The following is a 25,309-nucleotide window of genomic DNA, read 5'->3' as shown; positions in this document are numbered from 1 at the left end:
TATTATCTGGAGGACTCGAGTGCTTCTTCAGTTTCAGTGAGAATTGGCTGCTTCCAGCCCCAGAAGCCTCTCTGATGGTAGCCTCCCTCAGATTGCCACCCTGGAGCAAGGACCCAAGGAGTCACTGGCCACAGCCTCGTGCCTGATCCTCACCCAGACCAACACAGGCAGCTCCTGGACTGATTCCAAAGCAATTGTTAAAGAGTGGATGGTGACTGTGGGACAGGCTTTAATTCTGACCTGAAACATATGGGTGTCAAAACATTCTTTGTTAGGAAACACTGATTTTCCTGAAACCCTATTAAAATTGTGTTGTCCAATCCTGAATGGATGAGAAAAAAAACAAGAAGTTCTACCTGACAAGTAAGTACTAAAACCAGGCAGAGTCGTGGCAAGAAAAATCAACCAGCAAATCCACAGCATTACTCTTTTTTTTTTACCCACTTTATTTATGTGTGTGTTTCTATAAACATTTGAACTACTGGACATTTCATAAACCGTAAAAACAAACCTTCCTGCCCCTAAAATGCAACATAACCAGCTTTTTGGTCAGAGACCAGGGATGCTGGCAGGGCAGGTAGGTGGTATCCCTAGATAACCTCCACTGGGCATGAGCCAGCAGCTCACTGCCTCAGATCCTGAGCTCCGACCTGGTTGCTCTGCTACTCCAGGAGCAGGAGAAAAGTGGGGTGAATAAAGAATTTCCCTTGGTGGAAAGTCAGAGGATGGAGGGGCTGCAGCATCCCCTGGCAGGATCAGACACAGTGACCTGGGCAGGCTCTGGAGCAGCCTAAGGGCTGTCTCAGTGCTGGGGATTGACACCATGGCCCAAATGCTCCTTCCTCCCTTCTTCTTTTCCGTCCTCCCCAGTGGCCCAACTGCTCCTTGTTGCCCTGTTTGCAGGTGTGAGCAGGGGGTGCTCCTTCAATCCGCTTTGCTCCCCTCCGAGGGCAGGAGTTTGTGGGTGCTGATTGCTGGGGCTGGCTGTAAGGCACGGTGGGGAGGGCAGGGGGTGGGCAGGGTGGCAGGGGGGGCCCAGCCCAGCCAGGTGAGCCAGCACAGAGTGCCAGGCACCCACTGGAGGGGGGCACCGTGTCACAGCAGGGGCGAGAGCAGCACAGGCACTCTCAGTTGCCCAGGTTCATGTCTGTGCCATGGATGAGCCACACCAGGCGGAAGCAGATGGCCAGGAACCCAGTGCCCAGCAGGTCCCCCAGGGCTGTGAGGTAGGGGATGGAGAAATTGTCTGGGTCCAGAGCCTTCCTCCACATCAGGCGCACGAGCAGGTCGGCCACGTAGAGCAGGATCCCCACCTGGGAGGGGAAACAGAGAGAAGGAGACAGACAAACCCTGGGCCCAGAGCCAAAGGGAGCTGCCATGGCCAGGGAACCAGAGCTAACGGGGTCACTGAGCATGCACAGCTTCCCAGAGAGCTGGGGTTCCTCTCTGGAATGGGATGGGATGGGATGGGATGGGATGGGATGGGATGGGATGGGATGGGATGGGATGGACGGGACGGGATGGACGAGACGGGATGGACGAGACGGGATGGAATGGCATGGGTGTAGCTGGCTCCTACCCTATCACATAACCCACAGCCCTCTGCTGCCAGCCCCAAGTGCAAAGACCCTGCCTGAACTGCTCACCAGCACTGCTTGCCCAAACCAGAGCCTGGCCACACCAAAAGCATCTCCCAAAGGTACAATTTCTATCCCTGTGCCTTGAGCAGGAGTGCTCCCACTCACTCCACCAGATGAAGGTTTCTGTGAATATGCAGGCAACCCCAAAGGACAAGTTCGTAGCCAGGGTTTTTTTTCCTTCATCCTTTTTTTTCCATTAGAAATTCAGATCATGTCTACTTTGTTTTTCCTAAAAGTCTCAGTGGACAACTGGAGTTTGAGGCAGTTTTTACATCAAAGCCATCCCAAGCAGAACTGACATGATAAAAAAAAAAAAAATCTTTTTTTTTCATCTCGACAGTTTAAAAATCTTTGTTGTGATTTCTTTTAATTCTTATTTCATTCCCAATTCTGATAAACAGATGGCAGAAAAAAATATTTTGGTTAAAGATTAAAGACTGTCTAGTTAATTGAATTAAGAAGGGAGAGAGAATTTGCACCCCACATCTGTGGTCCCTCCATGGGAGACCACAGCACATCAGGAACCAAAGCCTGAGGCAGCATTTCTAAAGGTGAAAACTGCAAGCTGGGTTGGGAGAAAGGGAGGAGGAGAGATGGGGGAAGTAAATTAAATAACAGAATCACAGAAACTAAAGCTGGCTGGAAACTCGAGAGTTTTACACAGATCATTTGTCTTCCTCAATTCAGGATCAAATACATCCACATCTTTCCTGATGGAAAATTTGTTGAACTTGTACTAAACAACATCTCACAAATGGAGATGCTACACTCCAAGCAATCAATCCCACAGCTTTTTCCCCCCATTTTTGTTTTTCCCAAGGCCTAACATAAATCTGCCTTTTTCCATTTGAAATCCATGATTTCATGTTTCCTCCCCTAATGACCACATAGCAAATATTATTCTGTCCCTTCCTACAGAAATTTGGCAGTTTAAAGGCTGTTAACCAGACTTTCCCCAAGTCTCTCTACTTTGGACTAGTTAATCCTAAACTTTCCCTCCAACCCTTTTTCTTTCTGTCTTTCTTTATAAAGGATAACAGAGGGGAAAAAAGGGCCAGGCTGAGCGTGCCCTCCTCCACTGGCCTCCATGGGAATCTTTTGGGGTCAGTGCTGTTGCTGGGATGCTGCTCTTTGTGCTGTCATTTATTCTTGCATTTTCATGCCTGGCTTTGGTTGAGGAGTTACCTCGATGCATAAAGAGAAGAATAAATATTTTCCTTTAAACTGTGGCTGTGCTTCTGGGCTTAGGGCTGTGCAAAGGTCGAGGAAAACTGATTGTTTACACACACAAGGAATTCACCCTCAGACACAAGGCTGCTTGTAAGGCAAAGTGAGAGTCAGCCACCTCATCATGCAAATCAATGAATCACTCATTTAAAAGGGCAAGTGAAGTCAGAGCCTCTGTGAGTTCAGGCAACAGCCACATGCATTTCTGAGTGAGAAAAATAAAGTTTACAGAGCAGGAAAAGCAGAACAAATCAGATGATCTGCTCATTGCCTACCAGGAGCTTTCACTTCTGAAGACTAACTGCTCAAGGCCTGGGCTTCCCCTTTGTTTTTTGCCCACATGGCCCTGCCCAGAGCGATTCCCTAGGTTTTCACCATAAAATGTGACAGTGGTTTCCAAAATGGGTGGGGAAAACTGCTGGCTGCTGTTCACTGCTTTTCACCTTGCTGGGGTAACTAGTGGCAGCCTGGAAATATTTGCAGCTTAGAGACCCAAGGAGTGAACATTCTAAAGCAAGGTACTTCTTGCTAAGTGTGTCTCTGCACACTTAATGCAGCTCAGTGGATGTTGAGAAGTTTTTCCTCCTCTCACCCTAAAGCACAGCTGTGCTCATGTGGGAAACTAGAGCCTGGCAATTTGGGTGCAGCATTACAGGAGCTACAGAATGCACATGATTCTTGGCAGAAGCACACCTGAAATGGCAGGAAGCAGAGGCTGCTGCTGCTGAATGTTTTACTGTGACTCCTTTTAAACCTGGAGAATGCTGGTTTTGTGTTATCTGATAGACTCCTTTTGGGTGGGAGTTTGGGATTTACCTGCAGCAGAGCAGCAGCCAGGTAGAACATCACAAAGGTGAAGGACAGGGATGTGTGGCCTCCCTGCAGCAGGTGGATGGTGTAGAGAAACACCAGGTGCCCTGGGATGACCAGCAGGAACAGCACTCGGGCTGACTTGGAATTCACCCCTGCAGAGACAGAGACAGAAACAGGGGTAACAGCAGCTGGGAGGACAGGACACAGTGAATATTTTAATGCATAAACCCTCCACCAACCCCATTGCTAATGCCTTCTCTAGATCACACAAACACAGGCAGCATCTGCAGGATCAGCCCAGCAGCTTTGTCTAGCACTGGAACTGCATGCCAAAGGCTTTGTGCTCCGTGCTGATCCACTGTGGTTCTTGCAAACCCTGCTCTGTGATTCTTGCAAACACTCCTCTCAGCTGCTCTCTGCCTCCCACAACTTCTGCTCTGCCTCAGTGCAACAGATTTTCCCAGTTTATAGTTTGATCTAGCACTAACTCTCAACCTAACAGGGAAAATCAAGAGGAACTCTATAAAGACAACAGACCCAAAATTGAGTTTTGCTGATTCTTAAGTATTTCCAGTGCTGAAGGTGGAGGAATTGCTGATATTCAGCAAGATTATGGTCTATTCACTGCTCTGTCCACAGGTGATGGCTGTAGGCTGGCCATTAAAATGACTTTCTGTTAGATCAAATCTAAGATTCTTTTTCAATTACTTTCCTTAGTGCTCCCTGAAGGCCACTTTCTTTGCATGCCACTGAGCAAATATGCCTTAAGCCTTTTTTTTCATGCTGTCCACTGCAAGGATGCTTCCTCTCTGATCTGAGTTTTCTCTGAGAGAGGGGAAAATTCTGCCTTTGAAACCCAGGCAGTGCTTCACCATGAAGGCTTAGGAAATGAGCTGCCTGTGAGGACAGAGAGACACCAAGGGCTCAGGGTGTACCTGATGAGAAGAATGTGGTGCATGGGTTGGGCCAGTTCTGCCTCATCTTGTATGGCAAAACTCCAGGCATGCTCCAGAAGTGCAGGAATGTAGAAATTCGGCTGGCTTGGATGGCAACCAGATTCCCTCCAACACCTGTGAGGACAAAAACACAGAAAACCTGGAAACCACCTTCACCACAGCAGTAAACAGGATTCCAAAACCCAGCCTAGGGTGAGTCAATCTGCATTCACTGAGAGCAGCAGTGAGGGAAAGAGCAAACCTGACCCCTGCATCCCTAGGGGTGCTGCACTATTCACATTTCAGGAACAGCTCCTGAAAATCAGGAAGGCTCCAAAAATTGTGTTCCTCTGACTGCTGGCTGAAAACATTTTCCCTTTCTCCCTAGCACTGGATGTGGCCTCTGAGATGATATAATTGCACCTGGCTGGACAGAGTCTGTGAGCAACACCTGGGGAAAGCTGTGCAGAGGCTGCTCATGGCCACTTCTTGGATTTACTCACTCAGAGAAACATTATTGTTTGAAAGACAACAAAACATCACAGAGAGTGATTATATGTCTGTCTGAAGGTACCTAACGCACTTGTTCAATGAGAAGGAATCATGAGAATGAACCCAAAAATGGTTAGAACCCAAAAATGGTAGCTAAATAAAGTAAATTATTTCATTCCAGACTGATTAATTGCAGCAAACATGAAAAAGCAGCTATAGAGGGAAAATTATCTATGGAACAAACTTCCACCACCCTAAGTATTTTCAGGGTGGAAATGCCACAGAAAAGATAAGGGTGAGCCAGATGCTACAGGCTTCTCATGCCTTCCCTTCCTTGGAGAAGAAATCGTCATTAAATGTGAGATTTCCCAGATGAGAATCAAAGTGAAAATATTCAGGCTGTCTCATTGCAGCTGAAGATGGACCTGTCTGAGCCATGCACTGCCAGGCTTTGCACAGGCAGAGTGAAGAGCTTTGAGGGTGGCACAAGGCCCTAGAAGCCTGGGTTTCCCTTTGAATGGGCCTGTCCTACAAGAATGTTATAATAGCAGAAAATTAAGCTAGTGGATCTTCAGTGATACCAGGATCCCCAGCAGTTTGTGCTGATAGGTGTGTGCATAAAAGTACTGTGAATATAAAATATAAATAAATATTAATATAAATGCACGCAAAATATGTTGAGATATATATATTAAAAATCCAATTATATCCAATTCATGCATGTGATCTTTATGTATATATAAAGATATATATTTAGCTCATGCACATATCAATATAAAAAATATAAGTAATGTAAATATAAATATAAGTATAATGAACACACAAAATATATTGAGATATATACATAAAAGTCCAATTACATCCAATCCATGCATATAATCTTTACATATATATAAAGATATATATTTATCTCATGCACACAAAAATTACAAATATAAATATAAATGAATATGCACACAAAATGTTTATATATATATATATATATATATATATATACCCAATTATATCCAATCCATGCATATAATCTCTCAGATTCATACACATGTATAATCTTATTATATTACTAGTTATCAACATTCTGTATAGGAGATGATTGCACCACACAAATCACTGAGTGGAGGGAAGGAAACAAGGGGAAATGGATTTATTGAGACATCCCAGTAGGTTTGATTTTATGAAAAGTGTCAATGTAGCTCTCAGAGATGCTGTTAACCTTTTTGCACAGCTCTGTCCTCGCTGCTGTTTTGCTCCAGAGACATTTCAAAACATAAACAGGAACATGATGGGGACCAGTAGCTTCACTTCCACTCATGATGGGAGCAGGGAATTGAACACTGATCTCTGTGTAGGGGCAATGGTGGATGCCAGAAGCCTTGGGAGGAAGGAGAGGTATAAATAAAAGCATGCATAGAACCTCCATGTCCAACCTACCATTAATCACAGGTGTGAAAACTGCCATGCCTTCAAAGTTTGGGTCAGTCACAGTTTTGTCCAGGATGAGCCCACCAATGCTGTTAAGAAAAGGACAGCAAATGAGGTTGGATCAATCTTTTCCCAGGGCAATTCCCACACTGAAAACAGCACCCTGCCATGGGTTACTGCATCTTCCCCACTGCCAGATTGGACTGCTCACCATGCACTCCTTTACAGCTCAGCTTCCACCAAGAGAAAACATTATAGATTTTGTTAATGGCATAATGATTCATAAGGATCTCCTTGCCCACTCCCAAGCAAAACTGGTAGTGGTTAGAAAAGCATTATCATCCTCCCACAAAGTTTTGTTACCCTTCTATACTGGACTTAGCAGTTTATTAAAATTCTCTTCCAGATCTCAGCTTGTACCACAGGAAGAAGGAACTACCTGGCTCTACATTTACCAGTATTTTCTCTTTACAGCTGGATAAGAATGAGGTTGAAGCCTGACAATCTGTGATGATCAAAGCCTGTCAATTTGTGATGATCATCATCTGTGCTTTCAGTTTGCTGGCTTTCACCCATGTGGTGCCTGGATGTGTGAGTGAGACTCAGAATGATTTGCTTTTCCCAGTCCTTTGGGGGCTCCTTATCAGCTGTCTCGCAAATAAGGGAGACAGACTGAAACCCTTTGGCACAGTTTGTATCTCCTTTATGCAGGACTGAGAAGGACCAGAGGCAATTAAAAAAAAAAATTGAGAATCTTCTCTGGCAAGAGATGTGGAAACCCAGAGCACTGGGAATATTTCTGTGTCTGCTCTGGGGTGCCCTGACCCCCAGAGGAGCACTAACTTTGACTCTCATTCATGGAGAAAGTTGCCTAGACTTCAAGATAGACTGGAATCCACAAAAGTGTGGAATAGATTATAGAGACCAGTGTAGGTGTATCACTTGGTGAGAAATTTAGGTTTTGGAATTTTTAGTATGTTGTGGATGGAAGAAAGATGGAGGGCACAGGGTGTCGTCCTGGGTTTCTTCTTCATCCTCCTTTTTCATGGGTTTGGGTGGCATTTTGTAATTGAGCAGAAAAGTCCATATTGGGGGCTCTTTGAGATCAATTATTGGGTTAAAAGGGAAAATAATCCAGGTGTCAGTTCTTAATTGGATAGTTTAGTCTTAAAAGATCTTGTAACAAGAGATTGTTGGCCATCTTATACCTTGCTGCTGAACTCACAGTAGGGAGACACTTTTACTGACAACAAATAATAAACACCTGAATCCCAACATGAATCACTGTCACAAGTGCCTTCAATCCAGACCCAGAAAAACTGACAAGTGGTACCCCCACAAAGAGGATATTCTGCAGCAGGAGAAGGGGCTGCAGGTGGCACACAGCACTACAAACTGTACAGACTCAGAAGAGAGTCTGTTGGAGAGTCACCAATGGCTGAGAAGCTCAGGGCAAACCCCCTGCTGCTGTCCCTGGCAGTGTCCCTTTGGTGTCCCTCTGAGCGAGCCCAGGTGTGTGCAGGGTGCTCACAGGGTGGGAGCTGTGCCTCCCTTACCTGCTGATGCTCATGGCAACAATGACCGGCTGCCAGCCAGACTTCAGCACTTCAGCCAGGGAAGGACTTTGCTTGGCAATGGCAACCCAGAGAGGGATCATGACAATGAACACAGCACAGATCAGAGGAGAAAGGTACTTCACATCTGGCAGGGAGAAGAAATGTTGAATTAAATTAAACCATAGCTTCACTGGTTGCCAAAATCGTAATGCACAAAGATGGGAAGAAATGCAGCAGGATTCTTGCTCCAACTGAGTTACGTTAGAGGAAAAAATCACATGAAGCATGATAGTCCTCACAAAACCACCTCATTCCACCACAGAAATCCATAATTAATCCCTGAAATTCACTGCTAGAGGATGCGGTTTGAAAATCAGCAGGATTCAAAGCAAGCTATATTTGAAGACGAACAACTCTCCAATTTCATCTCCAACTAAGAAATATAAAAAGTTACAAAATTTCTGGCTTCAGGGTGCAAATCAAACAGCAGGGCAAGGGGGAAACTCCTGTGTGGAAGCTGTACCCCACTCAGGGCAGACACCTCATACCTTCACCTAAAACAAGAGGTAAGAGGCACTTTAGGAGGGGAGCTAGCAGAATTGCTGAGCAGCTGGTCTGCTCTAATGTTCTCTGGCACATATCAGCCAGTTCAGATCTGGGGTTTTCTTTTGTGCTAGCTTGCATGTGTTTCCATTCGGTGCTTTTTCCATTCAGCAGAGGCATAGCCTTGGATCTTTAGAAGCAAAGAAATTAAAAAATAAGATGTGCAGCACTAAAAGAAAATAAACATGACTCAGAAGCATGAGAAACACCTTCGAGCAATGGGGCTGATGCCAGCCCTTTTGATACAAAAATGCTTCTTCAACAAAGCTCTCCATCTGGTCTCTGAGCTGGGGCCAAAGGCAGTGGGATGTAATGCTGGCTTTGCAGGTAATCTGGGAGATGAAGCAGCTCCAAGTGTGCATTTTTAACAACACCACTGCCAGGGCCTTGGGCTACCTGGATGAGACAGCACTGACGTGATGGCATCTGCTGGGAGTGAAAGGCTCTCACACAAAGAGGTGCAACTCCTCATGAGAGGCTTCAATGGCACTGAAATGCATCTCCACTGAGTTTTGTCACTGCACTTCACCCCCTGGAGTCATCCAGGACAGGTGGGTTGTCTGACAGACTCAGCTGCTGAACTGGGTCTCTTACCCACACCATGTGTTGTTTTAAGCAATTAATTCCTTCTTAAATAAAGCAGGCACAGAGTACTGGAGTTGATCAAACCTTATCAGAGCCCACAGAAAGGCTCCTGGTGGGATGAATGCTCTTCAGGCTCCACATTCCAGTTCTGCTACATTCTCTCACAGGCAGCCCATACCAAGCTGAAACCCTTTGGCACAGTTTCTATCTCCTTTATGCAGGACTGAGAAGAACCAGAGCCAATTAAAAAAAAATAAATAGAGAATCTTCTCTGGCAAGAGGATATTCTGCAGAAGGAGAAGGTGCTGCATCAGGTGGCACACAGTACTTCAAACTTCACAGGCTCATCAGTATTTTTGATGGATACATACACATTTTGGTAGGACCCAGAAGTTTTTAGAGTGTGACCTGCACCTTATTACACACTGGGCAGGGAAATGGATTTGTTCAAGCACCATCAGCAGTGCCATCCTTCTACCTGCTTCACTTCATGCTCCCAATGACTTGGTGTCTGTGTGCTGACAATTTTCCATCTCAAAAAGCTCTTCAAACTACTCTGGCAACCCCAGAAATGCTCTCTGGTCACAGCCACAGGGGTTATCATGCTGTTCTGCCCTGTGCTCTCTGGGAGATATTATCTGAGGCTCAGCAACTGAAAGACAGATTAGCTTTACAGAGGCAGGTGCAATGCCATCATGGAAAAATCCTATTAAAAAAAAGCACGCCTCTGAAGCTCAAGGAGGACAGGATGGAAGCAATTCATAGGCCTCTCCCTGCAGTGTGGGCTCCTTCACTCCCTCACTTGTGCTTGCACATGGAATGAGTTATGCAAACTGAGAACAGCTGCCTCATGCTTCTGCTCAGTCTGGAGCAACAGTTTGGGTTTCAAACGGAATTGAGTTTGCTGCATCTTTTTATTTTCCCATTTCTGTTCTAGCTTAGGCTCACAGTAAATAGCCCAACACTTTAAAAGCAACAGATATATCACCAATGTTTTGAACTTCTGAGGGTCATCAGGTGCCCAAGCCTTTGGCAAACAGCAGCACAGCCAACCCCAGACCACAGCTCCTACTCGGAGTCCTGCAGGCACAAAACACTGCAGGCTACCTCCCTCCAACTGAATATCTTGTTCATCCATGGCTCTCCATGTGAGAGGATACAAGAATATTTCACTAGTGCCAAACCCCTGGAATTGCTTGTGAAGCAGGAGCTGCTGTTACCCACCCATGCACAGGAAGGAGTTCTGCTGGCTAGTGACAGATCGAGGAACAGAGGCAGTGTCACATATGCCAGCCTCCTGTTCCAAAGCTGCACAATACATGTTGGTCATTTCTTTGACAAATCCCACTTGTGTTTACTAGGCTCTGCCTTCCAGTTTGTTACTAAAAGACAGTCTGGAAAAAGCCTCTTTGGTCGTTTTTCTACCCCAGTGACATGACAGCCTCCATTCTGAATCATGCCAGAAATGCTGGGGCAGCCTGCAGTAATTTCAGAAGGATTTGTGAGCTCCCTCGCTGAGCTGCAGCTCCCTGCTGAACACTGTACCTATGTATTTGAAGAGTGTGCTGCTGATTCCTGCCAGGAGGGAAAGGGTTATCAAATCTCCCAGGCTTGCTGCTATGGGTGTGGCGACATTGTCTGGGTTGATCCCAACTTTCCTGGCTCCAATGATCACACCAATCATCACCAGACCTAGAGAAGACACAGAGCAGGCATCAGAGAGAGCATTTGGCTGTGTTTTACCCCAGAGCTGCTGCTCTGGGTCAGGATATGGGGGTCTAAGAGAAGCAAGAAGCAAGAAACACGATACCCACAACAGCACCGTGCAGCTGGAGACTGGGCACCCCCAGGAATTTGTCCTTTTGTTTTCACCAACCTGAAGTGCACGACTCTGTCCTTATAAACTGCACCAAGGACCCAGAGGCACACAGGCAAATTCCAGGGATCAAAGCAGACACCAGCAGGCAGCCCAAATGTAGAAGCTCCCCTCCTGAGCAGCCTAATCTTTGCTGCCTTGAAGCAGGAGCAGGCACGAAGCACACTCATAGATAAGCACACAGCAGGCATGCAGCAGCCTCTTGGTGCCATCCCCTCCTCTGGATTCCACAGCACAAAGATATTTTCCATATTAGACTGAAATTTCTCAAAGTTTGAACCACCAAGGAGCAATGAGCTGCCTTACAGTGGCCTGCATTTCAGCCCAGCCATCAGACTCAGCCCTCATGTCCCAGAGCCTTTGGGGCTGCTTTAATTTGCTCTGGGTGAATATTGATGTTGTGAGCAGCCCCAGAGTCAAGGGGTTATGGTGGCTGCCCACATCTCTTCCCTTGTCCTCTGAGGTGCACCTGGAATATTGAGCTGCTTTTCAGCACTGCTGGGGAGAAGAGAGGTTTTACTTACCCAAGTTTAGGAGCACAAACCCCAAACCCTGGTGAACATGTGGGAATCCCTCAGTGTGACCATGTTCACAGGGGTCTGAGGATGAGGGAAGAGATGAGGATCTGACTCCATGTTTCAGAAGGCTTGATTTATTATTTTATGATATATATTATATTAAAACTATACTAAAAGAATAGAAGAAAGGATTTCATCAGAAGGCTAGATAAGCTAAGAATAGAAAAAAAAGAATGAATAACAAAGGCTTGTGTCTCGGACAGAGTCTGAGCCAGCTGACTGTGATTGGCCATTAATTAGAAACAACTCTATGAGACCAATCCCAGATGCACCTGTTGCATTCCACAGCAGCAGATAACTATGGTTTACATTTTGTTCTTGAGGTGTCTCAGCTTCCCAGGAGGAAAAATCCTAAGGAAAGGATTTTTCAGAAAATATCATGGCTACACCTCAGCTATCAGATCTCTCACAGCGATGTGGAAGAAGCACCTGGAATAAGCTAACTAGCAAAGGCAGCCTTGAGACAAGGGATTAGACATCCCTTCAAAGTCCTTCTGTGGCTGACAGGCTGCACCGAAAGAAGCCCAAGAAACGGTGATTCCCTCCAGCCCAAGAAATGGTGATTTCCTCCAGCTCACAGCCTCCCTGTGCCTGTCTACAGCCCCTCCAAAGCTGAGCATGCACAGGAGCATCAGTTCTACCCCAAGAAATGTTCATCTTCCCTGGTACAACATCCCTTAGACAAAAACACATCCTCACACAATGTGACATTTCCACAGCAGCCCTCCCAGACAGCCACACTCCCTCCCCTCAGCACAGCTCATGCTGCTCCCCTCCCTGGCCATAAAAGCAGCAGCTTCAGCCACACACAGGCTGCCTGTGACATGTCCAGGGAAAAATCTGATGTCAAACCTGAGAGAGCACAGCAGCAAAGCCTCTCTGTGCCCCACCAAGCAGGGAGATTGCAGGGAAGAGCAATGAAAGCTGAGCTGCTGTTGTTTAACAACTGCCTCATCCCACGTTTCCCACCAAAGGCATCTCCAATCACCCTCTGACTCCAGCTTCAGGATATGCAGTTGTTCTAACTTGTCCCTTTCATTTAGAGAACTTGCAGCATCCTTTGTGCCAGCTGCTCTATTCAGGGTACCATGCTGCCCTCGTATGGCAGACCCACAAACTGGAGAGCTTCAAACCACTCTGAACAGCTCAGCCCATCACATTCCCCTGGAAGGGGAAGAGCCAGGGGAGAGAAGTGCCTGGTTCAGCTCACAGCAGGCAGACTGCAGGGCTGCCCACAGGTGTGGGGTGACCCATCTCGAGCGTGGATTTGTCAGCTACCAGACCCTCAATCCCTGGGTGACATTATTTCACCTTCACTGGAAAAGGGACAGCATGGATGGCTTATGTGACACCCCAGAGACACAGAGTGGGGGTGTTTGTGCAGCCAGGCACAGCTTGGGGCACTTTTCCTGTGCCAGGTGAAGCACGCTTTGATTCCTGCCTGTGGATGCTGAGAACAACAGACCATGGGGGAAGAGAAGCACAGGCAGCATGCAGAGAGGATGAAAGCAGCAGCCACAGCTCCCTGCAGCCTTCTCCCTCTGCCACACCAGAGGGATGCCAGCTGGGCCTCCCTGGTGGCACAGGGACAGCTCATCCCCCACCTGGGTGCTGCATGGTGGATCTGAGGAGGCAGAAGCACTCACCAAGGGAAAGGGCAGCAATGAAGGCCGTGGTGACACTGCTGGCACACAGCACAGCAGCCTGGCTCAGCTCCACAGAGCCCTTGGAGATGGCTCCCAGGATCACAGCAGCCACAGCAGCCAGCAGCCCCACCACAGTGGCCTGGACCTGGGGAGCAAAGGACAGCTGGTGAGCACTCACCCCCATCTGCTCCTGGCAGCCCTGGCCCCACCACTGCAGCTCTGCCACAGCTTGCAGGGCAAAGCCTGGCACTGATGAAGATTGTTTGGGTATTTAAACAGCATCCCTGCAAGGCTCCGCTAGATCAAAAATAGAAATCCTGACAAAGTTTGCAGAAAATCTCTGGGGGTCTGCAAATGGCAGATAACACTTCAGCAAAGGACACAGAGTCCAGCAGCAAGTGCATAGCCCTGGTCAAGACAAAAATGGACTCCCCATCAGCTCTGCACTCCTGGGAGGCTTGGAGCTGTGCAGGGAGATAAGGGAAAGCACACAGGCACAGGCTGCCAGCCCTGAGCTCTTGCCATGTGCAAACTCCAGGCTGGCTCCTGGATTTTAACAAGCAGAAGAATTGCCTTTGCAGGAGGGAATTTCTCCATCTCTCCCCTCCTGCCCAAGGCTGATTCCCAAACAGTGCCAGTGAATGACAGGCTTTATCCAGGGGCTGCTGTGAAACAGGGATTGTGCCACAGCTCCTGTGCAAAAGGAGTTTTTATTAGTTCAGTTTGTCCACAAAGGCAGCGAATGTCCAGATGTGTTTTACAGCTAAACTACAAGCTCTGGGCCACACAGAGCTTTACTGGAGGTCAAGTCCTGGCTCTGCTTGGCTGTGTTGAGGATTCCTGACCCAAATCACCAACTCTGCATTCAGCACTGCTGGAACAGATGCTGCTGGTCTGCAACAGAGCAAGAGAAAAGAGACTTCTGCATCTCCCAGCTGAAGTGACTCACCTGGATAAGGGCTAGGTTGCAGGTGGCCATTTTCCATTGCTTCTGGGCATCATCCATCTGTCCAGTGTTAGCCTAGGAGTCAAGAGAGATACCCTGAAAGCTGTTCCTGTGGTACAGGTGGCTGCTGAAGGCAGTTTCACCTGCTCCCTGGGGGAAAGGGGCTGTCAGAGAGAGGCAAATGCAGGCCAACATCTCCCAGCCTTCCCTGCACCTCTTTCTTGACACTTTTCCACCAGCCCAGTGTCCCAGGGGCATCAGAGGCTCACACACTGGAGGTGCAGAGGTGTTGCAGGGCACCCAGCTAAAAGTGAAGTGGGCATATCCATCACAGCCCACACAGACAAAAAGCTGAAAAAATTAAACCATTTTTTGTCCTTTGTTCTCCCAAAATTCCTCTAGTAAGCTACAATTTCTCCTGAGGCATAAAAAAAAAAAAAAAGACCAAAGTAAACAAAATTGCTTAGGGAGATAGAAGAGATCAAACACAGAGCAGCAAAAGCTGCTGCAGGTTCCAAGAAGCCTCAGTCTGCTCCTCCCAGGGTAGGATTTCTGGGAAGCCCTCAAGGATCAATACCCACAGCAAAGCAATCCAGCACTGGAGCTGACAGCTGTGCAGCCCTGGCTGTGTCTCCTTCATGTGTCACAGGGCCCCAAATATCAGCAAGTGGCCACCCAGGGATTAATTCACCTTCAAAGTGCAGATGGAAATTCTCTGTTCCAGTTACAAAATGAGGGCAAACACATTATTTTAATGTTCATACCCCACTAGTTTCTAGTTAGCAGAAAAGGGCATCTCTCATACACAGCGTGATTATATAAATGAAGAATCTCCTGATGCCTCCTGCTAATCACCCCCCTCCCACAATTAACCAGCTTGTTAACACTCACAGCAGTGGAGAGCCTGGATGCCAGTGTCATCTCCAGATTTCCCTTCAGGCCAACCAGGGCAGGAACCAGGATGAAAACTTCTGTGATGGTCCGGAACACGTCCCAGTGCTGCAAGGAAACAGAGGCAGCGACCTCAGCCTGTGCTGCTGCACCCCAGGGCCTTGTCCCAGTACCTCCAGGTGTCCTGGGCACACAGGGACAGATGCTGCCCTGATCCATTTCATGTTTTGCATTTTGGGAGGGAAGGAGGAATTTTCAGCTTGCAGTATTCTTTCTCATCTCGTGCACAACAAAGCACTGCCCTAATGGGGAAGGATCTTTCTTTCTGGGGGCAACAGAAGATTTTGGAAACCCATAAATTAAAACATTTAAATTTTGGAAACCTATAAACTGAAACCTTTAAAGTTTGGAAACCCATAAATTAAAATCTCTTTAGCACCAGCCAAGACCAATGTTAAAAGTAATTAAGGTTCACAAACCAAAGTAAATAAAGCATGTTCTCCATCCTTTGCACTGACACTAGAACCTCTGTGACTAGCACCTAGGAACCTCTACTGCCATCCAAACTCATGAGAACAAAACCAAAGATGTAGGAAATGATCTCACAAGAAGAAGTTGTGTTTTGTCTTTTCTTACCAAACTTCAAGTCAAGCATCTAAGACTGCTGAGGGGAAGGAAAGAGATTTTTGTATCTCTTCTCCACAGGCAGTTCCTAAATCTTCCTGTTACCAAGCACATTCTTGGTACAGCTGGAAAAAGGTTTTGAATTAAGATATCTCATGAGCCAAACTGCTGAGCCAATATCTTCACTGTTGTTGCTCCTCTGAAGCTGAACTCTGCAAAGGTGTTGAACCAGCTGCAACACCAGGGACAATCTGAAAACTTAACAAACTTTGTTGACTGAGATGTCATCTCTAATTTTTGTACCACACAGTGCCTTGGAATAGAGTTCATCCCTCCTCTGTGCATTCAAGGGTGTTGGCAAAGCCCTGCTGTGGCCAGAGAGGTTTAAATCAGGATGGATCCCAGGATGGGGACACTCAGCATGAAGGAAAAGTAACGAACCCAACATCTAAGAGAGAACACAAGGAAAAAAGGGTGGCTGCAATGAATCACATCAAAGGTCCATCTAACCCATCCTTAGCTCTGCCAATAATCCAGTTTGGGTGTGTAAAACAAGAATCTACAAAAATGACAGGTTAATGGGAAAACTCTCCTGTGTATTTTCCAGACTCTGACTATCTCCACAGGGTCCTGAGCTGCTGGGGGTTCTCTGCACATTTCCCAGTGCTGAAAGGTTTTCTCTTTCAGGTGCTCATCCAAACTCCCCCCTCCAAGCCATGTGCCATCCTGTGGCACAGATTTCCATAGTTTAGCTGCACATCACATGAAGATCCATTTGTTCATTCTTTCCATCTTGCTGCTGGCTGGTACCCATGGTGGTCCTGAATTCTGGCACTGGAGGACAAAACAAACCAGCACATCCCTACCCACCTTTTTCACATCCGCTGGGATTCTATAAACCCAAATATCCAGGTGGCTGGACAGACTCAACAAATGATGACACATTCAGCTGCCAGCCTGTTGGAAATATATACAGGGTGTAACAATAAACACCTGTATAGAGTGTTTTTCTCTGGCTGTGCCATGGGAAGCTGTGGGAAGGTGGTGGTGTCTGTCTCACAGCTTCCTTCTCAGTCAGGATGGATGAAATTGGGGCTAAGCCAGTCCTGAGCATGTGGAACAAGGCACCTCAGAAGTGCAGATAACAGGCAGAACGTTACTATCAATAAAAAAAGGCATTTTTCCTGGCAGTGGTGGAACAGGCATGTTTCAAAATGGGCAAGGTATGTTACTGTTGCATAAACAACTAACAACACAAAAATTATCCCCTTATTTGGCACACTACAGTTTTGTTTATATTTGTTAACATGGAACTTAAATACCTGAGAAAAGCTAGGGGTGGACATTTCTTTTAAAGACTCATATCCCCCTCTCTGCTCTCTCTTTAATTAAGAATAAAGATCCAAACACATCTTTGACACCTTCAAAAGAAAGAGGACAAAACACAGGCTCCACAGTCACAATGTAAAACTCCCAATCATTTAAAGCACAGAGGCATACAGAAATTCGTACTTGAGACCTTGCATATTTTGCACATAAAAAGACATAAATAGAAAGCAATAGAAAAACTCGACTGTTTGTATTTTCTGTGCATGCCACCTTTGGGAAATACAACTTTGGTATATCTAGGTAAGCTCCAATCCTTGTGACATAATAGATTTTGCAGGTCTCAGACCATCAAAACACAAGTTTCAGCATATGAGGTATGATTTTTGGGACTCTGCCTTACATATAATTACACCTGAAAGCTCTGAACAATTAATAATCACACAACTGTACTAATAAAAAAAAAAGCTGACTTAATTGCCTCTATTTTAGTCTCATTAGTGACTCACTGAGAGCCTAAGGGAAGATTCTTAACGATTTATACTACAACAGCCAGGGCTCCATTGTGTTAGTGACTGCAGGAATACAGAATAAACAGATGATGCCTGTGCCATCAACTGGCAGGGCTGTCAGCTGGAGGAGTGGCTGAGGGGGCAGTTTGGAGCCATGCAGGCAGGAAACTACCTGAATGAAGACACCTGGACAAAGCCTAGGAAATGTCTGTCCTTTGAGACAAAAACTGGCCTAGAAAGAACAAAAACATTCCATGCAAACCCACTCAGACAGACACAGAGCCAGAAAGAGACTCTTTCCCACTTCACATTTTCACAATGGAGTTCCAGCCCTAAAACTCAGCTCTGAAGAAGCTTGATTAATAATTGGTTAATAAAAAATTCCATGTTTTACCCAAAGCAGCTGGATCTGCTCGTGGGGTCCCTCAGAAGAAGGGAGGTTATTTATCATGGATGCTCTGAGCCAGGCCCCAGCCTCAGTGCAGCCCCCCCATGTCACAGACATCTTTTATGAAAAATCCTTTCTTTAGTATTTTTTCTCCTGAGAAGCTGAGAGGCCTCAAGAACAAAATGTAAACAATGGTTATCTGCTGCTGTGGAATGCAACAGGTGCATCTGGGATTGGTCTCATAGAGCTGTTTCTAATTAATGGCCAATCACAGTCAGCTGTGAGACAGAGAGTCCAAGCCACAAGCCTTTGTTATCATTCTCTCTTTTTCTATTCCTTGCTAGCCTTCTGATGAAATCCTTTCTTCTATTCTTTTAGTATAGTTTTACTATAATACATATCCTAAAATAATAAATCAAACCTTCTAAAACATGGAGTCAGATCCTCATCTCTTCCCTCATCCTCGGACCCCTGTGAACACCATCACACCCCCAGCCTCAGTGCAGCCCCCCAGCAGCTCCCCACACTGTCCCCACAGACCCAGCCTGTCCTGTTGCCTCCCCAGGACAGACATCTCCCATCCATCCATCTTCCATCCATCTCCCATGGCAGCAGCTCAGAAGCCGCAGAGGTTTTACACTACTCTGAACAAGTCAACAGAAATATCAAAATATCCTAGAGTACAAAATGCAAGCCAATTCAAAATCCTTTTCAAAGCTAATCATCTCATGGGCTTTTGTCAACAAAGGACAGAGATATCTTCTGTCTGTGACTTTTCTTTGGACTGTGTCCCACTCCAGTGGCATGGAAAGGGAAAATGAAAGGGAAGCTTTCCTCCTGAATTCTCTGGTTGGAAATCTGATCAGCCAGCTTCAATCTAATTCTTCACTTTACTGTAAAAAAGTGGGCCAAACACTGGCAGGGCCCTGCAAGGTCTCCAGCAGTGCCAGCCAGCCCAGAATCCAGTTGGACCAGCAGCCAAGGACCACTGGAACAGAGGCAGAAATGTCCAGAAAGAAAAGCCTGTGCCTTGCTATCAGCCCTGCAGAGAGAGTGCATCATCTGCACACACAGGAAGGGAAAATGGCAAACATCTTCTTCTTTGGGCATCCTTTTCCTACAGCATGGGAGACCAAGGTCTGAACCTTAGAGTCAACTGGGCTGGGTAAATTGCTTCTGTTGATTTTTCTCTCAAACAATAACAGTTCCTGGTTTCATCCCAGAGCAGATCAGAAACTGCTAAAATCCTGAGAAGTTTGACAGGATCCAAATGAGCAATTTACACTTTGTTCTCTTTACAGCAATATGAGCCCTGCAAAAGACAGCATCAGCTGGACTCACAGCACAGAACCAAGTTATTTCAAGATATTTTGAATGTAATAAAAGAAGGGCAGTAGGATTAAACTCAGTATTATCTATGCTCTAGATACCATCCTTAAGCTTGCCCATATATCTCCCTGTCCAAAGCAAACAGAGTTTCCTAAGAATGTTTTGCAGTCACTAGGGTAAGACATTCCTTAGCCAGAAGAACCACTAGAAAATGGGCAAACCACAGACTCCTGGACTTGAAAAACCTGTAGTTTCAGTATGTGAGCCCTCATGCCTGGCAATATGAGTCTCATGGTACCTGGCCTCAAGCAAACAAACTCAGTGTCAGGTTTTAGTTGGACAAAACTGTGAGTTTCCATCTCTCACACTTGCAGGAAGTTGAAAATCAACAGCTCAAAGACAAGCACAGAACAATATCCCAAACCTTTAAAGGCTGACATCTCTGCATTTTCCCAGCTACTGGTTTTGTTTTTAGCTGTGGGGTTGTTGCTACCATGGCAGCTCACCTCACTAACATCTCCCCTGTGCCATTTGTGACTCTCAATGCACTGGGCTCCCTTCTCTGTGAGCTGAACCCATGGACTGACCATTTCTATTTCAACACACTTCACCAGAATATACACTTCCTGTGGTCGTGGTTTACACCTGACCCCATTTCTATGAGTCAAGTGAGCAAATACACAAACTAGATTGCACATTGTCATTTAAAGGACAGGTGCAAGGTATGCATACACAGCCTGTGTTTCCCATCAGTCTGGATACAGCCACATTTTTGAACACAGTTCAGCTCTTAGCAAGTGAATTGATTTCTTCTATACAAAGACCTGTTCACTCCAAGGTATAGAGTGGGTATGTGCTGTGTCCTTCTCCTTCTTTGAGACAAATGCTAACTATCAACATAACATCTTGGGGGTAGTTTGAGAACTTCTGTAATGCGGCAAGACAGGTCTGTGCCAAAGCACAGCACAAGGTGGAGATGACAAACACAGCCCAGAAAGAGCCTGTGCCACTCCAGTTAACCCTTCTTTGATATTCCTTGTGCCCTCTTTAGTTCAACCTCTCTGCCTTCTTTGTTTCTTCCAGTGCAAGAAAAAAACCAAGCAAGGTATTGTCTTTCCAAACATTCAAGTATCCATATTTAGCTCCTCCCGTGGTATTAATGCCAGAGAATCCAATGTACTCCAGTGAGCTCAGAGTGTAGGATATATCCTTGGGAAACTCTGCCAGCCTTTTGATTTGTAAATCCACCAGCATGAGATGCCCAAATGAGATCAAATTTTGCATTTCTATTTGTGCCACCAGCACAAAGGAAACACAGATGGGACAGATCCTGGTTGGGGGCACAATGGTGCAAATGCTGCAGCACTCCCTGGCAGCCAGGGGAAGTCATTCTGAATTTATACCCACCTCAGGAACTGCCCAAGAAGCACCCAGTTTGTAGGCAAGGCTAATCATTTTATGGTGGCATACCACTCATCACACTATCTAAATGATTTCTAGACCAAAGATTATATTAGGTTTTTTGCAAAGAACTGAAAGCATGAACTTGCCTCTAAGTAAAACAGGTAGTTAATAACAACCCTGACCTAGATCTCCTTATCAGCAGCTTTTGAAGGAAAGAAACGATATCATGCAACAGAGGAATATGCTGCAGCCTGATCCAGTTGCTTCACAGGAGTTTTATCAAAGTGTTCAGCTCCACAGAGAAAAGGGAGCACCCTGTCTAGCACACCCAGAGCAGTGCCAGGCAGACATCTGACAACCCACACCACAAGAAACCCAGCTACTGATCTAAAGGAGGTGGACGGTGTGCCTCCAGCACAGAAAAAGACTACAGCCATGCTGCTGACTGGCTGCTAGGAGCACACTCATTAAAAACAAACAACTCAAATGCTCAAGGTCAGAGCCTAAGCCCACCCTCTCACTACAGGTTGCCTAATTACAGGTACCTACTTGAACAACATCCATCAAGAGGCCAGCAGCTACCATTCCCAAGCCAGCCAGGAGGAATGGCACAAAAATCTGGGAGGCAATGGAGAAGGATGTCTCTGGGAGAAATCCACTGGCTGACCTGGTCAGCTTGCAGGTGAAACCTCTCAGCTTCTTGCCATGGAAGCACAGTTCCAGCTGTAACTGGGTGACCACCATGGTCACACACTGCTACCCCATGCTCAGCAGGAAAATGGAGGGAGATCAGGACATGACACAGATCCTCTCTGCAGCTCTCTCCAAAGCCAGAAGGAATGTTTTTCCTCAAACTACAGCAACGATGCCAAATTCCTTTAGTTTCTTCTCCTCCTAGGAGCACGTCCAGACGATTGCAGCAAGGGTATCCTCCAAAATTGGTTCAGCTGGGTTGAGCCCAGGTGGCAGCAAACTCGATGGACACAATTTCTCTGATTTATATCCAGGGGGGAATTAAAAAAGAGAAGAGAAGATTGTAGAGATGCTTGTGGACGAATAGAAATGAGCCCACACCCCATTCAGCTCCCACCACTTCGGTAAAAACCAGTAAGACCTGCTCAGGCTACAGCACTGAAAGAGTAACAAGTCACACAAGAATCCCTCAGCGTGCTCAAACACACTGGTGTCCTTTCTCCTCGGGTTACATTTCTTGTCAGAGCGCGGCGCGCGTTCGCTACCAGGGTTTAATGTGTAAGCTGCTGCCAACAACCAGCCCGGCTCCTCGCTCCCACCACAGGCTCTGCTGAACTTTCCTGGCTGTCCCGAGGCCGAGGAGGTGGGGAATTACCAACCACGATCCATGCTGCACTTCTCCAAGGTGAAGAAAGGTCAAGCAGAGCAGGAGCCCACGCTTCTCTCAGCTGACGGCGGCGTTACGCAGGTCCTGTCCCCAGGCAGGTGACACAGCTGAGCTGGCTGGTGACACAGGATCTGCCCTTCTAGACCCCAACCCCAGGCAGGTGACACAGCTGAGCCGGCTGGTGACACAGGATCTGCCCTCCTAGACCTCGGCCCCTCGTGTCCGCTCCATGGTCTCGGTGGGACAGAACAATCGGGCTGTGCCAGCTGTACCTCTGAATGACTGGCTCTCAGGGGGAAAAAAAGTTCAGAGAAGCAGCCAATAAGCTTCAAAAGCAAGTACCCTTATCTGCTGTCATCACTTCAACTTTCTGCTAGTTTGCAGAGGCCGAGATAAGAGTCCTAGCCCAGCTCATTTAAGGTAGCTCCATAATCTCTCTGCACGACAGACAAGGGAGAGAAAGGGCGCGCTGTGAGCTGGTCACCCTTCCTGCTCTGAAGTGAAACATGCTGCTCCTGCATGCTCCTGGGAAGTACTGTCTGAAAAAGGGGGTCTCACCCAGAGCTTCATGGTTAAGGAGCCTATACAAGGTCAAAAATCACAGCTGCACCTGCTACATATGGCCAAAAAAATTTGTATCCTGCTCCATAAATGCTTCAGCTCAAAGTCAGGCATGTAGGGAAAAGAGTCATGGTATTATGCCTAGGCTCCTTTCTAATAATTATTTTGGGCAAACTAATTGAATCAGAGGGTCAAAAAGGTTTTAAAACCACCTTTTAGGATGGATCAAGCCCTTCCCTCTCATTCCCTGCAGAGAGGAAAAGGCTAATGGCTTGTGGACTCTGTCCTTGTGACAGGGTCCCCAGCACTGCGGGGGAGTTGGAGAGAACACGACATGCTCACAGCTAATTTGGGAACTGAGGGAGCTCTCGGCCATTCAGGCAGTGTTTCTTTGGTCTGAGCTCACAGCAGCTGAGGTGACAGAGCAGAACTTCCTGGAAGCAAGGCAGAAAACACATGGAGCTGCAGGGGCTCTGTCCTTCGCTGCTTTCTAGGCTGTTATTTTGGTACAGCCCCTGAAACCTTCTCCACTCCCAGCTGGTGTGTACAGTGTCTCCACCACCTAACAATGGTCCAGTTAGCTGAAAGCTAACAGGAGAGCACATTTCAGCTAATCTAACTGGAAAAAAAGTTCCACAATATCTGGAAGAGCCAGGTTAATAAAAATCCTGTAATAACCACACATGATCCAACCTCTTTATACCAGCTGGGAAGAGAGAAATGACAGTATGAAGGCCCAGTTCTAGTTTACCATTGACAGAGGCTTCAAGGAAATAAAAGACAATTTCTGGACAAAACTTCTGGACAAAAAAATAGGTTTTCCAGTTCTAATAATGTGCCTACCTAGTCCCATATGTCACTGTATCAGCTAAGTGGATTGATGACAGGCAGAAGCACTAATGTAAAGGAAATATCAATGAGACTGAATGACTCAAATGACATTAAAAAACACAGCAGCAACACATCCTGTACTAAAGCATCAGCCTGACAGGGTTTATGAGTTTATCACGCTCCATCTCTCTCCTTTTAAGCAAGCACCATAAAAAGCCCTCAACCGATAAATCAGTATGCAGAGAGGTAATTGGTTCAGGTGACCCATGTGTGTACACTGGGCCATTTTATTATGCATTTAAGGAGCCTCTGATAAAGAGCCACACCATATTTATCAGTAGGGATATGCATCTCTTTTTCCTGGCAAAGAAATACACCTTATTTGTCCAGACAACATGCATCAGGTGTGAGAAGAAAGAGAGCATTGCTCAACAGTGGGAAAAGGATTGTAGTCTCCAGAATTGGCACAATTGCTTCTGACTAACAATAATCTGGTATTATGGGATGTATCCAACTTCCAAAGTGTAAATTTGTGACTGGTATTCATGTGGATCCATGGTGCAAGAAGCAATCACAGAAAAGACACGAGACCAGAGAGAATTGATATTATTTCTAATACATGAACTGGAAGCCTGGAGACTAGCTAGCGAAAAAACTAAAAAAAAACCCCAACAGCTCATGGCTGTGCCACTCAAGATGGCAAAACCTGGAGAGGTGCACTGCTGCCCTGCTCTGCACACAGATACATCCTCCTGTTGCCAGCTAGCCAACAAGCAGCACTGCCTTGGAGGAGCCAAAGCAGAAACAGCCTCTTGGGTGAGTCCTGACCCTGACTTAGATCCCCCATCCACTGGCACAGTGCAAACATCAGAACAGACAGACAGCAAGTGTCTGAGAGCACAGTTTCATCCCTACCTTATCATCCCTGCAAAGGAGACACAGAAATGCCAGGATGCTCTCACAGTGTGGCAGTGCTAGCAGCACTGTCCCAGCACCACAGGCTCACAGGAGAACCTGATGGTGCTGTCCAGGGACTGCACATCCCAGCTGCTCCAGCACCACCACCCCTGACTCTGGGAGCTCTCTGCTGCACCAAGCAGTGAATTCCTGTTTCTAACCTTGCTCTTCTCCTCCCCACTTTAGGAAAGGGCAGAGAAGAGAACTTTTGTGGAGAGATGGAAGGCGGCAGATGGAGAGTGCCTGGGGCCCAGGGACTTCAGAAACAGCAGCAGCAGCCAGGCAAAGGCCAGGCCTGGCTCAGGAAGGAAGGGCAGCAGCAAGTGCTTGCTGAGATGTGCTCAGGCAGTCCATGGCATTCACAAACAGCCGCTGTGCTCATTGCCAAAAGCCACGTTTCCTATGACATGTTGCATGGGTTGGTTTCCCATACTTTAAGCACTGCTATGATGGCTTTTAGTGAGCTCTGTATTTGCAAAAACAGAAAACAGACTTTTGCAGTTGCAGAGGAGAATGAGTCTGCCTCACATTCTGTTCATATTAGTGGCTCAGCTCCTCCTAGGAAAAAAAACATTGAAGAAAAAGTCCTCCTCCAACATCACAAACCCATCTGCAATTAATTTCACACTTTAACAACTCACAGTAGGAAGAAACACACATTTAATGTCAGAGATCCTTTGGAACAGGCAGCTCTAGAAAGTCTAAAAAATAAAAACAGAAGTGGCTGCTCAGTGTTCAAGGCTCTTGGGAATGATGTCTAAGGAGACAAAAAGTAGTTTGACAGTGGGTTCTGCATTTGCCTGGTGT

At 46.5% G+C, this 25,309-nt stretch overlaps 1 protein-coding gene across 6 annotated transcripts in view; it reads right to left on the bottom strand.

The window, feature by feature from the left end:
* Positions 1–426: 426 nt before the first annotated feature.
* SLC41A3 (solute carrier family 41 member 3) overlaps positions 427–25,309 on the bottom strand; it is a 28,010-nt gene continuing 3,127 nt past the window's right edge. For 2 of the 6 annotated variants that reach the window (XM_074549778.1, XM_005485393.4), the window contains exons 3-11: positions 15,211–15,318; positions 14,323–14,394; positions 13,374–13,518; positions 10,819–10,965; positions 8,086–8,230; positions 6,539–6,618; positions 4,616–4,750; positions 3,684–3,832; positions 427–1,313 (exon numbers count right to left, since the gene is read on the bottom strand). In XM_074549778.1, coding sequence (XP_074405879.1) covers positions 1,128–1,313; positions 3,684–3,832; positions 4,616–4,750; positions 6,539–6,618; positions 8,086–8,230; positions 10,819–10,965; positions 13,374–13,518; positions 14,323–14,394; positions 15,211–15,318 — 1,167 coding nt within the window. In that variant the 3' untranslated portion in view covers positions 427–1,127. Of the gene's footprint in view, positions 1,314–3,683; positions 3,833–4,615; positions 4,751–6,538; positions 6,619–8,085; positions 8,231–10,818; positions 10,966–13,373; positions 13,519–14,322; positions 14,395–15,210; positions 15,319–21,342; positions 23,593–25,309 lie in introns of those variants that run through there. The other 4 variants (XM_074549780.1, XM_074549779.1, XM_005485394.4 and 1 more) reach the window with 4 other exon arrangements.

The sequence above is a fragment of the Zonotrichia albicollis genome, chromosome 12, assembly GCF_047830755.1.
Source record: "Zonotrichia albicollis isolate bZonAlb1 chromosome 12, bZonAlb1.hap1, whole genome shotgun sequence".
Classification (NCBI taxonomy): Eukaryota; Metazoa; Chordata; class Aves; order Passeriformes; family Passerellidae; genus Zonotrichia; species Zonotrichia albicollis.
Note: the sequence above shows the minus strand (reverse complement) of the source record. Positions and strands in the feature narration are given on the sequence as shown.